The following is a 17,413-nucleotide window of genomic DNA, read 5'->3' as shown; positions in this document are numbered from 1 at the left end:
TGTCACGCTGTTACCGTACAAAACAGAACGCTCAGGGTGCATAAAATAACGAGGCGCTACGCAGGCAACGGTGAATATGGAGATAATAAAGAAACTATAATATATGATTACTGTTGCGTTGAATTAACACAACATAAATTATTGTGGTATTTCACTCTAGCCTACCGTAGTCACGTCATGGGCTCCTGAATAACATAAAACTCATTCGGACGCACCACCATTTAAGGTGTCCGATTTTAATCTGTTCTTACGTCTAAAACAAGTTGTACTGGTGACAGAACGCAGACAGAAGGCAGCGCAACTGAAGCGCGGTATGCATCCTTCGTATGCGCCACCCTGTGACCCGAGAGAGAGGTCTGAGTTCTCCCTGTCCCACAGGAAAACATGCTGCGGTAGGAATTGACTGACCTGTTATTTCACTGATGAAAGACCCGTCTGGTATGCACGCGCGCTATCACAGTCTGGGCTACACAACCAAGGCGACCGGATGAGCGAGCCACGGAGCCCATCACAACTTAAATGTCAGTTGGTGAGATAAAGGGTGACAGGTCAGGGACAGACTTTATCAACACCTGCGAGCCTGTCCCTTTAAGCGGACTGCTAACGCTTGCTGACAGCACTCCAGAATACACACGCACGCACGCACGCGCGCGCACACACACACACTTCTGCATTTTTATGAATGTAATAATTTGGCAGACGACTTTGTAAGTAATCAAAGTTCTGTTTATTTCATTTTATGCGAGATCTAATGTCAATACTTTTCAATTATAAATAAAATGCGCATCTTATAACATGCATTTATGCATTCACATGAACTGCCCAATAAAACGGTATGATATAAGCAAAACTTCGATCACCTCTTTTCCTGAACCACCTCGGCTTTGTGCTATAGCACAGTGAAAACTCTGCTTGCCAATCTCAGAACGTGCACTAATTGAATTAGGCTACTATATGTGTGTTTTTCTTTCTTTCTTTCTTTCTTTCTTTCTTTCTTTCTTTCTTTCTTTCTTTCTCTCTTTCTAAAACCACTGGTTTGGTATTAATTTAAATTTTGAGTTCTAACCCAAGTTGGAATTTAAATAAATAAATAAAGCAACTTTTTGTTCTTCAGTATATCTTCCTTAAATTTACTGGAGATTATGGGCTCCTGTACAGCTGTGATACTCATGGGGCGCCAACTCCGTCCCACCCATAGCGCCAGTTTACCGAGATCCTGTTGGCGGGCTTTGCCTGTGCGGAATTCGCTTGTGCCGCTTCTTTTTAAACCGCACCTTCGCCGTTTCGCCTATTGTTTTTACACACAATCAGTCTGCTATTTTGATAGTACATATTGCGATATAATGGTGAAAATGTTATTTTGGTGTTATATTTAGTAATTTTCTGTCAAGGAAAAAACAATCTGAAAAAATGGTACGGCTAAGCTGTCGCAGTAGCCTACCTTGTTCGGTATTGGCTTTGTGTATTTGGCATGTTGTGCCTAATGTTTTGCAGTTATTAAATTAATTATCTGTTCAATATATCAGATAATACATCTTCAGCCAATGGGCTTACGGATTTTTCCATTTGAAAACAAAAGCCATCAGCCTTTGTTTGTAGTCAAACACATTTAAAAAAGTGGATATGATGACAAAATAATGGTGCATGACTTGTGGAAGAGGATCGAAAGCAACCGTTTTATAATATGGTAAAAACTTTACGCTTTTAACACATGTTGAAAATATGAAGTCTTCACACAAAGGTTCGCGTATCATCACAGAGCTTCGGATATTACATGAAGATTACGCACAACAAAGTGAACAGATATAGCCAGCTTCTGGGGCGCATGCAAAAGCATAGACGGAGACAAAAACAGTACATTGGACAGCTCCTTACCGTCTTCATTCTCATCAAACACAGGAGTTTTGTGGGAGTGATTTGCGCCCATATTCTGGAGCTTTTTCCACAGCCCACTGGGAATCTTCCGCTACTTCAGTCACGAGCATCCCACGAAACAAATATTTTATCTTTTGTTTTTCTGTGAGTAAAAGTTGTCCCTTTAATTTTTCAGTTTGTTTAAGTTGTCTGTTTTCACTGCTACATACGGAAGGAAGCCCACGCGTTTTCATCCATGGTTTCAAACTACAGCCTCTTCGATTAGCCAGAAACTAAGCGCAATTGAGGACAATCACTATCGCATCATCTCAAAAGATAGATTTAAAGGACAACCCAGCGCGTGTTTGGAATCAGCTCGTGTAAAGAGAAAGCTCCATCTATCCTTAAAATAAATGCATCCAGCGATTGACTAATTCAATTCAATTTTCGTACGGGGGATGCCGAGGTAGATTGCCCACGGGTTCTGATTCAGTGAAATAATTGAAAGACCTCTTTCTGTAAACCGTGATTCCACGGATAAAGGAAATCGCGGAAACCCTACTGGCTGGTTCTGAAAAAACGGCTTCTCTGTAGATTAACCCTATCATGGAGACCCTCTGGAAGAAAGATGAGCACTCACTGACGAACGATCGGCACGGTGCTTTCATTTGAGAGCGGAGAATGAATGCGATGAGCACGTGTGGCAACACGCCAATAAAGCGGCATCTGCGATGCTGTTTGCAATATTAGTTGAAGGACAGGCGCATCTCTGGACTTCGTAAGTTGTCATTTCAGCTTGAAACAATCATGGTGAAATACAACCAGGTATATTCAGCATAATAAAATAATATACGATAGCGTTTTCTTCGTGTAACTAAGGAAATAAATAGCCTACTTCAGCAGCAAATATCTGAGTGTATGCGTGCTTGTGTAATTTCCCACATACTTATAGCCTACATAAAACTAAACGTCCGACAATATGCATATCCCTGAGCGTTTCATTACAAAAATTAGAGTTTAGTAAGTTTAATTTTCCTCTGACAAAATCTTTAGGAAGTTAGGAACTACTTTCTTCCCCTGGACCTGGTGGCAAGTCGTCTGACCATTTACAGAGCTTAGTATTTAGAGCATGTTAAGCGTATTTACACTGAGCTGACACGCCTCAACAGCCGAGGTGTTATCATTGGTGCAGTTAACCTGTCATCTCAACACAATACAGAACTAGCCTATGCTTTCTAGCTCAATACAGGCCCAAAATATAAAGCATATCTTTCAAAAGGTTCAGTGATTTGTGCACCTCCAGGGAAAAAGAAAGTAGCGCTGTGTCAAGACTGACTGATCTTACACCCTTTGTATCATTATGGTCGTATTTCAGCCTATTGGTGCAAAGACCACCCCCCAAATGCATTCCTTTTCAAGAGAACTCCTCTCTGAAGAAAACCTTAAAGGTTGGCATTGACACAGAACTGCCACTTTTGGAGTTTAACCATCAGCCATTATAAACCAGGTCTCATGCCCTTTGCACCGAAAGGTGGACATCTGACAGTACTGACACAAAGGACTTGGCCAGGGAGGAGTGGCCGAGAAGGCACCAACAACAATGTGCACAAATGGGAACATCAAATTATTTTATTGGATGAATTCAACAATACCTGATTCAATTCACTGGCCACATTTTGAATGGGAAAACTGATTTCTTGTAATTTTATTAAGATTAAAGCATGAACCATTACTACATATGTAAGGCCAGTCTTTCACTATCAGAAAAATATATCAAAACAAACCTTATCAATGACCTCATTTTCTTAATAGATACCATCCCATTTATTCACTTAATGGACGCTCTTATCCAAGGCAATTTACACAGTCTGCTTTTATGCAGCGGGGCATGAATCATGGTAGGACTAAATTACAAGTGACAATTAAATTGAACCAATCTAATTTTACTGGGCACAGCCCCCTGAACACTGACGCTGCAGCCAAGGGCTGTGTAAAGCACAGAACAATAAAACAACAACAACAAAGAATCCTTAATATGATGGGACCATATAACTGAACCCGCGAAACATGACCTGACAGCGCAAGTGAGAGGAGAAATCAGTGGAATGACAGTAAAATGGACAGACTGATATATACTGCACAGCAACAGAGAGTATAAAGGGGAAAAAGTCCAATAAAGCTGATAGAATGGGAGTGCAATAGTTTGAAGTAAGGACAATTCATTTACAAGATTAATTGAAATCAAATGAGAAAGCTAGATTAGCTGATACGCATGAATTGATTCCTTCCAGTATGGGATATATATAATGTCTATGTTTGATCACCCACACAAACTTGGCAGTAATATTTGTAACTCAGTCTGTTTGTTTTTCATTTTGCTATTCATTCATTGGTATAGTTTTGATTTATGTGCCTTTCTTCGTTTATATAATAATATGTTTGATTTTAGTAAATTAATAAAATGGATGAATAAAAAACCTTATTAATTGAGCGATGAAAATGTCATATGACCCCAGGTTTTGGGAAAATATACACACAAAAAGTTGTCAGTCTAGTGAGGCATTGCTTATTTACACATAATTGTGTAAATTAACACAGTCAGGAAGTATTGATTTAAATATTTTTATCACTACTAAAATGTCCTTCTGTGTGTTTGCTGACAACACTGCCTAACATAGCAGGCAATAGGCAGTTGACTTCAGAAGGGACAGCATACTGGATAATCTGCACAATGAGAAATAATCTCCAGGATAGATAGCTTCATAGCTTCAGTGCTATATGAGCTGCGAGTGTGTGAACCTGTGGTATAGTATTGCATGACCTGAAGGCTTTGATTATATTTTTTACAGGTAGTTGCCACACATTGCAGGTGGTTGAAGAGAGTATCACCTGTGTGCTAGTATGGTAGTCATCGTATTAGTGGTAGCAGCAGCAGTAGTTGTAGTAGTAGTAGCAGTACTAGCGGTAACTGTAGTATTAGTGGTAACAGTAGCAGTAGTATTTGTAGCAGTAGTATTAGTGGTAGTAGTAGGAGCAGTAGTAGTGGTAACAGTAGTATTAGTGGTAGTAGTAGCAGCAATAGTAGTGGTTACAGTAGTATTAGTGGTAGTAGTAGCAGCAGTAGTTGTGGTAACAGTAGTCGTAGTGGTAGTCGTATCAGCAGTAGTAGTGGTAACAGTAGTAGTGGCAGTAGTGTCAGTATCAGTACTGTTAACAGTAGTATTAGTGGCTGTAGTAGTAGCAGTGGTAGTGATAACAGTGGTAGTAGTGGATCTGGCCTTAAGTGCGGCAAAGGCAAAGGGCAATGAAGCTGAAGAACTGGAGAGGGAGGGCTATAGAATGGGTGTGTATTGGGGAAGAGATATTCTTTCTCTTACCAGTTACAGTTGTGGGCGATAGAGGGTTCAGACAGTACTGGCAGTACTTGATGTTCTCTTCTTGAGTGCCAGTGAGCTGTGATTGGACAATCTCTGGGACACCAGCTCTGTCAGACTCCTTTGGTGTGCAGAGCCTGGTCTGATACCTCTGATTGCAAATAGATACAGTGTGTAACCAGGGGAGCAGAAAAGGAATTCCACCACTAAGGACATTGTTTCCCTTCAGAATGCTCCATTTTCTTTTCCTTTTCTACTTGTATTTGTTTTTCTACACAAGAGTATATTCATTTTTTGAGTGGCAACCACTTCTGGGTTTTAAAAATGTTACATTTTTTTCAGGTTACACCGCATAAAGCTGGGTTGGAACAAGACCGGAAACGTGTGCAGTGCCCTGTCCCTACTGCATGATTCCACAGGATGCGATATTAACAGAATGACTCGTCAGAAAAACTCATTTTTTGAGAGAGAGAGAGAGAGAGAGAGAGAGAGAGAGAGAGAGGAGAGGCCTGTGGTGGGGTAAGCCAGTAGAAGCAGACAGGAACAGGACCAGGGAGCACACTGTAAAACCACCAGCACTGTCAACCACACATACAGGCCACTTTAAGCAGATACCTCATACAAGACACATACAAGAGTTACCGTGACACAACATTACTATGGCTGTTCAAATTTTATACATGCAGCTAAATGAGCAAAAACATCAATTTGGTCTTCTGCGTGAGGAGATAAGGGGTGGCTAGCGTTCATAAAGTCACTGACTCTATTCCTGGAGAAAGTTTCAATATGCAATGAAGCTGATTTGAAAATATGTGTGTCAAAGTCTGTGTGTGGGAGTGCTCTCATCACACCCACTCTCCAAGCACAAAAGTGGGACATTTTTATAGAATGCCTGCTGTACTTACAAAAAAGAATGATGTATTCAAAAAACATAAACACTTGATAAATTTATTTGGGTAAGAATTTGAGAACACAATAAGCATCATGTCTGTCTTGAGCATGTCTTGATTTTGTCCTGGTCGAACAGTATCTGGACTCACACAGTTCTGGTGTTCAGATGTTCACTGAAATGGAACCGAGCAGCTATCTTACATGCCGTTAGACACGACTCAGCCCACTCGGAATGTTACAATTTTACTGACACTGTATTTTCAAACCGTTTTAAACGTTACCACACCTGTTTATAAAAGTGCTTATAAAGTGTTTCAATGAAGGTGACGTCTCATATCGGATTGGAACCCACAAATCGCTGGTCCAATGCCCAGAACTAGGTCCTGTTTACCTCATGTCAAGCTAAATGAGGGCCATAATACAGTTAAGTCTGAAGAAAATAGAAATGAGCCATTCATAATTTTAATGAATGTACGTTTATGTGTGAGCCTGATTTATTTGTGTAATGCTCTAGATGTATGTGTATTTTAAAAATAAAATCCAGTCAAATCAAATATATGGCAATGCACTGCTTGCCAGTCTGGGTTCCTGTGTAAATGTGCTGATTCTATGACCTGATTGCTTTGCATTTCTGCTCTGAATCAGATGATGCAATTGTACTTTTGAATAAACCATCTGGCCTACTCATGTATTGCTGCTAAATTTTCTCAGTGTATCAGGATGAAAGGGGTAAAAAAAATGCTAATGCTTACTTTATGACCGATAAGAAAATGTATTTTATATTTTCAGAAAAACTCAAAAAGCTCTCATCTCTGACAGGTATAATTCAATTCTGTTATTCTTTGTGCAGATACAATGCATGGCTGGCCAAACCATTGGACCATACAGGCAACTGCCTAGGGCCATGGCATGGTTAAGGGGCCCTGGTGTAGTGTTGTTTTATTTATCATTTTTATTATTTATTATTTTGGGACCCATTTTCAATATCTATTGAGGAATTTAATAATCCTGGAATTGGATGCTATGGCCAAAAAAAAGTCTTTCCAAAGTTGTATCAGCCACCAGTGATTAAAGTTTCCTAAAAATATTCTAATTTAATCTGTATTCCATACAATTGTATTCCAAGCACAGTTCTTTTTGAAAACAGTGCTTGAGCAATGTTCTTGGATTTAGAATCACAATTAGTGGAGAGATTTAACCGTCTTTGTTTAGGGGGAAATGAATATACAAAGACAATAAATGTGATCATCCTGATTAGTTGTTTTGCTACAATAATTGGATTCAGCTTGAAATAATAACCAAAATAAAACGTAATCATAAATCTGGGCTACACCGGTAACTACAGCGACATCTTGTGGAGGAAACGCTGCGTTCTCCACATTGAATTTGCAGCTTAAAATTGATCGTCTTACTTATTGGTTGGGATATAGGATCACTTCTTGATTATCATTATTCGCTTTTATTATTATTTTATGTATTTTATTTTATTTTGTTTTGTGTATTTATTTTGCCCACAGGGTGAATGGTTGATACAACTTTTCTGTTCATTATTAAGTTTATTTAGTATTGTTTCAGTTGTCACAACGACATATCTTGCTTATTTTACTTGCATTGTTCCGTTTTTAGCATAATATATATTTTTACAATTATTTTAATGATTTGAAAAAGTGAGAGTGGAAGCACCGTGTTAATTGTGTATATACCGGTCTGCCCTGTACAACTGCTAAACTATATATGAACTCAGTAAATATGATCAATGACGTTTCATTGATGCACGTCAAGTCACGCAGTTTATTCTACGTGGAATTACAATTTAAATGATATCTCCTTTTCAAAAAGGGAATGCTAGATGACTAATACAGGCTGCTGTGTCAAAAAGAGAACACTCTTTTTGACACAGCAGAATACTGTTCCAAAGGAAGTTAAGCCTAATCAGATATTAGGTGAGGCACTACTTGGCAATATATAAAACGGTCAATACAAGTTTAACCAAACAATAACAAAAAAGTTATACATGCCTCTTATTACATGTCGATTCCCGGAGTCCGTTAGTTTAAAGGAATGTAACCTTCATCCTTGCCAGTGTAAATGTTTCTTGTGTTTACTTGAAATGATTAAACGGTAGTCTAATGAGTAGCCTACTACCTTTCATTTTTGCAGGGGCAGTGAAATGTTTTCTCCCCTCTCCTGTCAATAATGTGCTGGTTGTAGCATGGCTGTGACGTCATTGATGTTTTTGTCTTCTGCTGTTGAAAAGCTCAGTGGGACTGTGAGCGTGAACTTACTCAAGGACTGTTCTAACGGGAGTTTTATCTGTCAAAAGTTTTTTACGAGAGAAAGAGCAAGCAGCAGGATGAAATTTTCAGTGGTAGCTTTGGCATTTTTCTTCAACTTTCTTTGGACGGCAAACAGCGCTCCCCCAACTTGCTATTCTCGAGTGCTGGGTTTGAGCAAAGAGATTATGGAAATGCTGGAAAAACTGCACCAATACCAACGCACGGTAAGATAAGACAAGCTTGGTAACACGTAGGCTACACATAAACACACGTTTTGACAAATCAATAACATATATGTCAGAACACTAATCATTCTCTATTCCATTTGACCTTTCAGAAATCGTGCGTAGAGGTGTTGCCAAAAATGTATCTGGATGTGCACGTAAGTTAAAGTTTGTTTCAAACGTTAAAGTTAATCGATCCCCCAGGCAAAGGCATTTAAAGAAAAATCAAAAGATGATCATTTGGATGTGATTAATTTCAGTAATTAATTTTATTCAACCCTGAGGCGTTAACACAAAAACATAAACAACCTCAATAACTAAGTTGTACAAACAGCTATTTTTTCTATGACGAGAAATGACCCGCAAGCAGCTAGCAAGTTAAGCCTTTAATGAAGGTAATGAGCCGTATGCCCCATTTATGATTGAGGGAACCTAATAAAACGAGCTCTCACATAGCAGTAGCCTGTATACCCTCCTGATTGCTTGCTTATTTCCTCGTGTATTGCGGCAAAGATATTAGTGTTTGTGATGCTTACACAAATGTCATGAAAATGTTCATTTGGTAATTTACAACAACTTACACTACTGTTTTATGTGTTATTTGTGAGGTATGACAACTTGAGCGATATGTGCTTTCCGACCCTTGAGTTTACATGCGTGAGGATGATGTCTATTATGTTCTCAGTGTGTTGGGCTACAATATCGCAAAAAATCATCTTGAACCTCATGAAGTTTTCCAGCGTTTAATCTTTGGTTGTACAAATGTTTATAAATGCACGCACCATATTATAAAACTAACATTGGTATATTTATGGTGTGGGAAAATAACCTTAAAGATCGAAAATCAATAATAAACGGTCAACTGGAAAAACCATTATTAGATTATGCACCCTTAAATGTAATGCAGGCAACATTATAAATAGAGTCGAATCACACAAGAAGTAGATACGTCTGACCGCACATAATCAGAGTGAACATTGTTCTTTCCCCAGAATTCCTGTGTCATGTCCAAGCTGCGTGACTTCTTGTATGCTGTGGAGAACCTTCCCACGCAGTACTGCAGAGAGCGTCCTAGAATCATCTTACTGAAACGCAAAGTCAGGAACCTGTATGTCATCATCAACAGAGTCTGTTACCGGGTAAAATTCACATTAACACACTCCCTCTGGCCTCACTCCATCTGATGCCCAACACTGTCTCTGTCACCTCAACATATTTTACTGTGTCCATCCACAGGATCTTGTGTTCTTCTCAGATGATTGCGAAGCTCTGGATAATGGTCAGAGTTCACCAAGGTATGGGGAAGACACTCTTCAGCTCCTTCAGGAGACATGAAAATGAAGATCATCCTTAAGGAAACTCATATTCACACGCGCACATACATACACAAGTGTGCATGCACATTCAAACACACACATATACATGTGCACACATATACCCATGTTCATGTGTATGCATGCACACACATGCACACATGCACATATAAACCCACACACAAACAAAGCACAGAACATAACTAAATATCACACCGTTCCACTCAGACACAGCACACTGGGTAATTGGCCAAAGGTATTTCAAGCAGTTCGGATTTAATGACTTCTGAGAAGGTATGTGTGGTCACATACCACCAGCCAGTGAAAAACTTTCCACAGGAAATTTGCTAAATGCCGGTCATTCCACATAAGACCTAAAATAATAACAGCAATACTTAAGCATGTGCCCAAATACAGCAGTGTATTTTACACACATAGCCAGCAAGGTGCCTACCTTTGAAAAGACTGCTTGTGCTTCTGCACGTACAAGTACCTGACGATTGCATGTTCTCAATAGCACTGTCTCAAAGTATACATATAATTATTTTCAAAAGATTGTTTTACAGTCCATAGCTTAAAAACATGTACTGCCTTCCTCTTTGAGAAATGGGTTGATTACCTCAAGTGTGGTTGATATCAGGAGAATATATGAAAGATTGTAAAACTTCACCCTTTTCAGTGTTATATCTTTTACATTATTAATGCTTTTGTAGATTTGGCTGCAACTTGTTTTGTAATTTTATGTTACATACTATTGCATTATATGTGTGTACATAATAAAACTAAATATCATTGGTACCTTTTGTGAAAGTTTATTTGATTATGTAGGGTCATGTATTTACTTTTTGTAACCTTAGGCTAGTTTAAAACCATTTTAATCATCTCCATTTTAAGGAAACAACTTGTCCTTTAATTTAAAAAATAATTTTTCAATTATTACCTCAGAATTATTTGAACAATCATTTGATTGTTAATAATAAAAAATAATATAAGTCACTAAAGAGGTTGGTTGTGATTGCCTAATTTCCTGTCTTTCTTATCAAACATGAAAACAATAATATTGTCAATCAAAATGTATTGTACAGCATTATACATAAATATGTATTATTATGTGCATATCTAGAATAAATACAGTTGTGATAGAGTCAGTCTTCCATCGCCATTTCAGTTAATGGATGAATACAAGAAAGTGGTTGATAATCACTATGGAAAAACAGATAAACTCTTGTCTTTATTGATATGCTTAGTGGACAGCTTTACCAGGGTGACCTGCATATCTCAAATTTACATTATTATTTTATACAGACCCGTATTTGGTGAGACAGATCAGGCCAAGCACCTTGCTCAAGGGGTGCAGCTGCTTATGCTACACCGGGGTCGTATTAGTGCGTCCCACCAGCAGCCCTGGTATAAACACAGGCCACAGTAAAACATCATGCGTGCTCAGCCAACCTATCTTGTATTAACAAAAGTTAAATTAAAAATGGGAGCTATGTAACTGAAGCAGGTGAGAGAGAACCGTCAGGTCAGAGATGGTAGAGCGAGGCTTTCAGAACTCCAGAATTAACAGCAACCAGGTTTTCTTTGTTTGTTTATTTTTTATGCTTTTCCCGGCATTTCTCCTCAAGTTGGAATGCTCAACTCCATAAAGCAGCACCTAAGCTGCTGTGATTGCTGCAGCCACTGTGGTGCAGTGTAGACAAGCACATGCTCCGCCTAGTTGTCGCCAGATGCTTCTTTTCGCACCAAGCTTGTACAGACATGAGTTGGAGGAAGACACTTTATGTGCAGCATTAGCAAGCATCAACCACCAGATGTTGCTAGAGAACAATGAGACACGCATCCTGGTAAAATGAACTTTCCCTGAGCCTGGGCAATGCTACTGCCGAGCCTTGCAAGGCTATGGGCTACAGCTGACACTGCAACGGTCATGATGACATGAGCGACTGTAGGACAAAAAATCTCTTCCTATGTCTCTCTTCATCAGCCCACGCTGTAGATATAGTCTAAATAGATGCAAGCTTGGAAAACATGGTTACCCTATACCAGTGAGCATGAGGAAGACAAAATATAAGAAATCCTATATTACTGCCAGAAAGACCACCAAGAGTGAACATAGATCAGCCTGAGACCCAACTGAATCCTTAAATAAGGCTGTTCGGATGCACTGCCCCAATACAGCAAGCAATGCAAAGGTCTGGAGAGTGATCCCATAATGCATCTGGACTCATGCATCAACCAACACCACACCTGCAGGGCCCCACACTCTCAGCCTGTGAATACTATGCAAAAAATTAAGACCAAATTCAATCTTATCGAGTCATTACCAAACTGGTAAATTTTCCTCATGCCCCATCTCTAGATATATATTTCTAGAAAGTTTCAACAAAGATATTCTACGTACTGCCCAGAGACTATTGACCCTGGTTCATTTCAAATAGTATGCCAACTACTTTTACCTGCTTGTCTGCTTATGTGAATGCAAAGTGGTTACATCTCTTCCTGCATGAACACATTCATATTTGTATCTTTTTTCAACGCCTGGAAATAGGGCTGAGTATGACCTTTGACCTTATGCATAATTTTATGTGTTATGTCCGTATAGAAAGAATACACACATTTAAAAAAAACAAATGTCTTGAATTTGTTACAAACCGTTAAGAACGGTACATGATGGATAAATTAAATGTTGAACTAAACAGCGTATTTTTTCCAAGATATCGCTATTTGTGGTTCATGATTTTTAGTTTAGGGGAACTTAATGCTGAAAGTACAAAAGAACAATTCCAGTTACCCATGGCCTTAACATTATGGATGTTAAAGAGAGAAGACGGATGAGCAAAACGTCGCTGTAAAACTATTCTAAGACTCTATTCTTGCATGCATTCAGATAGGTAGCCTATAAAATAGAAAATCTGGCATTTATGTTGCAGCCTCAACCCCAGTCATTTTCAATTTTATAATCTGATACATTTGTCAGTAAGAATCTGCTCTTACCTTCGTTTTCAAACATATTACGGACTGGTGTGCAAGACAACCAGTGCATGCATGAAATTCAAGACAAGTAGAAGATAAAGGTCACGTTGCGTGCAATATTTTCGTTTAAAATGATTTCATTTATTTAGGCTACAATGTCAAACGTTCAATCACACAGGTTTCTTTACCGAAGCAAATGACTGATTGGGCCTGGCGGTGTCTTGATCGCATGCAGACATACGCGCTGGTAGCATTCGACTTGTGTGGCAGGAAGCCAGGGCAGTTAAGTATACATTTGTCGACTTTAACTAAACAGACAACAAAACTAAAGTTAATTCAAAATACTTGCTTATTTGACGTTATTACTGATTCAAATGACGGATATGCTCATTTCACATGTGTATATTTGTTTGAGAAGATTGGTTTGATTTTATGATTGGTTTGATGCGAACTCGATATACAGGACTGTTGGAAGGGTTGTCGACTGTCTCATGTTAGACATGATGTGTCATCCAGAAAAGGCCATTATAGTCTCATTTTGTCCCGTTTGTCCTGCAAGTGTTATCTGCCATCAATTTATATATATTACCTACAGCAAATGCTGAAAACAAGACAGGCTATTTAGAAACTAAATATGGCGGCCTTGCGAATCACCTACTACTTTCGAGCTGATAAATGTTTGCAAACCTATTTGGTGAATCTCCGATACCATTCCTCCCTTAACTGCATGTCATGGGCCACTGTACTTTAAAACGTACTGTTACATTTATTATGTTTATTGCAAGTTGCATGCAACTTGAATACACTAGCCCAATTTCACAGGTGGATGTATTCCACCACACAGATACCGAGAACAATATGACCACTTTTATTTCTATATGCAGTTAATAGTCACAGTTTTTTTTTTCTTTAGTTAGCATGTTTGGTTTGCTTTTGTTTCACAAATTCAATCCGGGAAAAGGGTTACTTGAACTTTGGGCTGAACACTACATGCAACTAATAATGTGAAAACATGGAGTTTCGTGACTAAAGACTGCCCTCTGGTGGTCTTTATGTCAACCTACAAAGCATGGACTAGTGGCAAAAACAGTTAAGTGAAATGCCAGTGACGTGTTTCAGAATTTATCTCAGTGAAAATTCAGAATGCATTATAGCACGAATATGACGCAGAGTGTTTAAACAGGTTTCAATTAGGCTCTCTGTCCTCTCTGTCTGACTAACATACACTTTGTTTGTAAACTGGAAATTCTGTTGCACATCTAAGCAGCCTTTGTCTTTATATTGCTTTTATGCAGCATTAAATGTAACTTCAAATGGTACAAATGCTATATTAAAAAGTTAACCAAGCACATAGAGTAGCAGAACAGGACATAACCTTATTTATTAACAATTGTTATAGTCCCATTGCTCTTTCTATATCTAGTGACAGTTTTTGTGCTTAATTTAAAATATCTGTCCTTTACATTAATGGAGAATTCGTCATTTTTGCACTGCAGGTGATTCTGTGTAACATACAACTAGTCATGTTTAAGTAACTCCCCTCTCCCCCTTTATTGAAATGTGGATGGATTCTTCTCTTGTGGGTGTAATCTGACTCTCCTAAGTTTTACTTGGTGTCTTGCACATCTTAGGTCTCGTCCAAGCTGTTCTGTTACAGCTCCAGAAGTTCTATAACTAGAGTTTCTTGCAACTAATTTCAGGAGGTCCTACTGTTAAATTAGTCTGTAATATATTCTGATGTGTACAGGCAGACTCTGCTATCTGCAGGGTTTAGATGCACTGGGATTTTTACACTCAGCGGTGTTAGCTTGATGGGGTTAAAGTACAAACTGTTAACTTTCAGATTTATCAACACTAGAATGTAGAGTGTGTAAGGGCTCTAGTCAAGAGAGTCATTCACTCTGAGTGTAATGTGCCTTGGTGCCAGCATTGTCCAAGTCTTCCTTTTCTGTTTTTTTTAAATTATTTTTTATCCTGCCTTACCATATTGGGGTTGGGCCTTAAATAAATAAAAACAATGTAATGAGAAGCAAATAGTAAAACAATAAATAAGCTTGCTTATTTTCCTCACTAAAATCCAAGTATGAAGTACTATTAAAAAGGAAAGAGCACATTGGGTTTTGATTGCACATGGCCTCATGTAAAAACAAATCGTATCTTTTTATGGTCACATGTGGAAAGAATAACCAAGCAATTTTCAGCAGCTAAAGCACTGAGAAATTGTCACAATATGTTTTGTAGGTCAGCATGTACTGGGCTCTGGCACATCTTTGGACTATTACCTCTGATATGTCCCGAAGCAGAACGAGCAGTGAGGTGGTCAGTTCCTTCAGTCTTCTTTTGTAGCTGAGCTGAAATCTCCTGACCTAAGAATGGACACGAACCACAACACTAAATGCCGGTGCTAAAGTGTTTGTGTGGTCAGTCAGTCAGAACGCTTTCCATGGTGACTGAGCCAAGAGGGACTGGGTTGTTTGAGTACAGATTGTCTTGGTCTTTGGGGAAATGTCACCTTTTTGGCAAATAGGCATGGTGTAGCCAAGCTGGCTGTTTCAGCCTGGCTCTGTGACATGAAGGGGCTAACGTGTAAGCACAAGCTGGCAGTCTATGGCAGGGCTATTATACCCATATTTTCATACCCCTTTCCATCTTTTGTGAATGTTAAGACCTGGTGCTGTGGGTACCACTACCAGTTGGAGTGCCATTTTTGGTAAGACTTCCCCTAGTGGTGGAGATGGGAGCTACAAGGCATGTCAATTTGGTTTAAAAACACAAAGAGGACCTTGTATTTCTCAAGGCACATGTGAACCTGAGTCAGCATCGCAGACCACAGTTTAAAAAGTTAGGGAGTGCATCAGAGTTATGATACAGTCACACTGTAATATTTTAATTGAAGGGTGTATATGTGGAAAATCCATTGAAACATGTCAGTTTTATGTAAACATGGGCTGTGTGTGCATAAGATGCTAGTCTTTGCTTCATGGTGACCAAAGCATCCAGATTGTTGATTTAAGCAGTATTTTTCTGGGTGAATATAAAGGAATTTATGCTGTTGCGCAGCACTTTTATGCAACTGCAGTTATGACTCTGAAAATATGATACCTCGTGTTAGCGTGGAACGTTCTCTGCATTTGGGGGGGCGGGGGGCTCCTTTACCCAAGCTGCAATTAAGGGAAAGGGCTTCCTGTCTGTGAAAGGAGCGTACGAGTATGGGGTTTTTTTTATTTTTTGGTGGATTTTGTAAACCCAGTGCTTTTAAAGCGCATTCTCTTGGCGTCTGCATTTTTTTGAGAGAACTTTGTGAAGGGCCGCATGGCACGCCGTCCCTCGCCCGGGCGATTGGTCGGCGTTTCAGATGTTCCGCGGTGCCTTCCTGTTCCCAGCAGCCTGCTGGCTCGCGCCACGCGCGCTGTTCCCGTTTTGTTTGGCAGTGAGGGCTTCGCTAATTAAGGCATAAATGAAATATTGTTTGTTGTCACTGTCAGGCAGCTGTTGACTCAGGGTTGGTTTACTGCACAGTGGCTGTATTTTATTGGGCTCAGACCCGAAGCTGCCAAGCTAAGAAAGCCTGTGCAAAGCTGCTGCAGTGCGAGCACAGTCCTCTTCGGTTTAATCGATTTCTTGGCTGTTTTATGTTGTTTTAGTGATCAAGCTAGCTTCCAATGTAAATGGTTCACACGAATGCACACACACAAACACACACTCACACACACACACACACACACACACACACACACACACACACACGCAGCTAATATCACAATTACTCTGTTACATTTTATTAATACCTGGCGTGGGGGGACAGAGTAAAGGGCAATTGATCTGTCTCGCTGGTTGAAATTAGTCCAGGATAAAATTTCCCTCCCATAGAAATTGTGCAGTGAAGTAATCCGCCATAATGAACAGCCCCAGGCCAACACTGTGCATGTCTCACACACCTGACTGAGGCCAGTGAGAAACACATGCAATATCCTTTACAGCAACACTTTTCTTAGCAGGAACTTTTGAATCTGCCAGCACCTGCAGGCCTCGTGGCTATTGTACGATTTCTACGAATACCACGGGTGTCTTTCAGAAAGTAAAATTGTTCACATGTGGGGAACAATCCAGCCCTTTAATTCTTTTAATGGTGTTCATTCAGGCAGCTGGTGTGTCCGCTGACTTCATGTGCATTTCATAATTTTACTCTAGAGTTAATGGCAGTGTTAAAAGGCAAAATAAGTAAGCAATGCTAATTTGAATGAGTGTAGCCAAGAGGCACTGGTAAACTGAAGAAAGATGAACGATTGTAGCTGACTGATCTTGGTTCGGTATGCTTTACAGACCATTCCGTGATGTCACCACATCGTTATGTCTGCCATGAAATTCTTGTTTTTGAGAAACGCTGTGATGGTCATGGCTATACTAAATGAAGTGCTCCAGATGAACGCTGGCTTGGCAGATGTGTTATTTGTTGGATTTCTGTGATAAGATAACTAGGGATTGCTTCGGGGTGCCGTCCACAT

The 17,413-nt window shown here is 39.4% G+C and overlaps 2 protein-coding genes across 2 annotated transcripts in view; one reads left to right on the top strand and one right to left on the bottom strand.

Annotated features, from left to right (window-relative positions):
* Window positions 1-2,512, bottom strand: part of LOC118231236 (serine/threonine-protein kinase 32B-like) — a 56,860-nt gene extending 54,348 nt beyond the window's left edge. Inside the window, exon 1 of the mRNA XM_035424880.1 lies at window positions 1,876-2,512. Coding sequence (XP_035280771.1) covers window positions 1,876-1,927 — 52 coding nt within the window. The 5' untranslated portion in view covers window positions 1,928-2,512. The remainder of the gene's footprint in view (window positions 1-1,875) is intronic.
* Window positions 2,513-8,357: 5,845 nt separating this feature from the next.
* LOC118232255 (cytokine-like protein 1) lies at window positions 8,358-10,730 on the top strand. The gene is made up of 4 exons (XM_035427082.1): window positions 8,358-8,619; window positions 8,733-8,777; window positions 9,612-9,758; window positions 9,856-10,730. Exons 1-4 carry the CDS (start codon window positions 8,473-8,475, stop codon window positions 9,952-9,954), a joined length of 438 nt encoding a protein of 145 aa, XP_035282973.1. The 5' UTR covers window positions 8,358-8,472; the 3' UTR covers window positions 9,955-10,730.
* The last annotated feature ends 6,683 nt before the right edge of the window (window positions 10,731-17,413 follow it).

The sequence above is a fragment of the Anguilla anguilla genome, chromosome 7 (genome assembly GCF_013347855.1).
Source record: "Anguilla anguilla isolate fAngAng1 chromosome 7, fAngAng1.pri, whole genome shotgun sequence".
Classification (NCBI taxonomy): domain Eukaryota; kingdom Metazoa; phylum Chordata; class Actinopteri; order Anguilliformes; family Anguillidae; genus Anguilla; species Anguilla anguilla.
The sequence above is the reverse complement of the archived record's forward strand: the minus strand, read 5'-3'. Positions and strand labels throughout refer to the sequence as shown.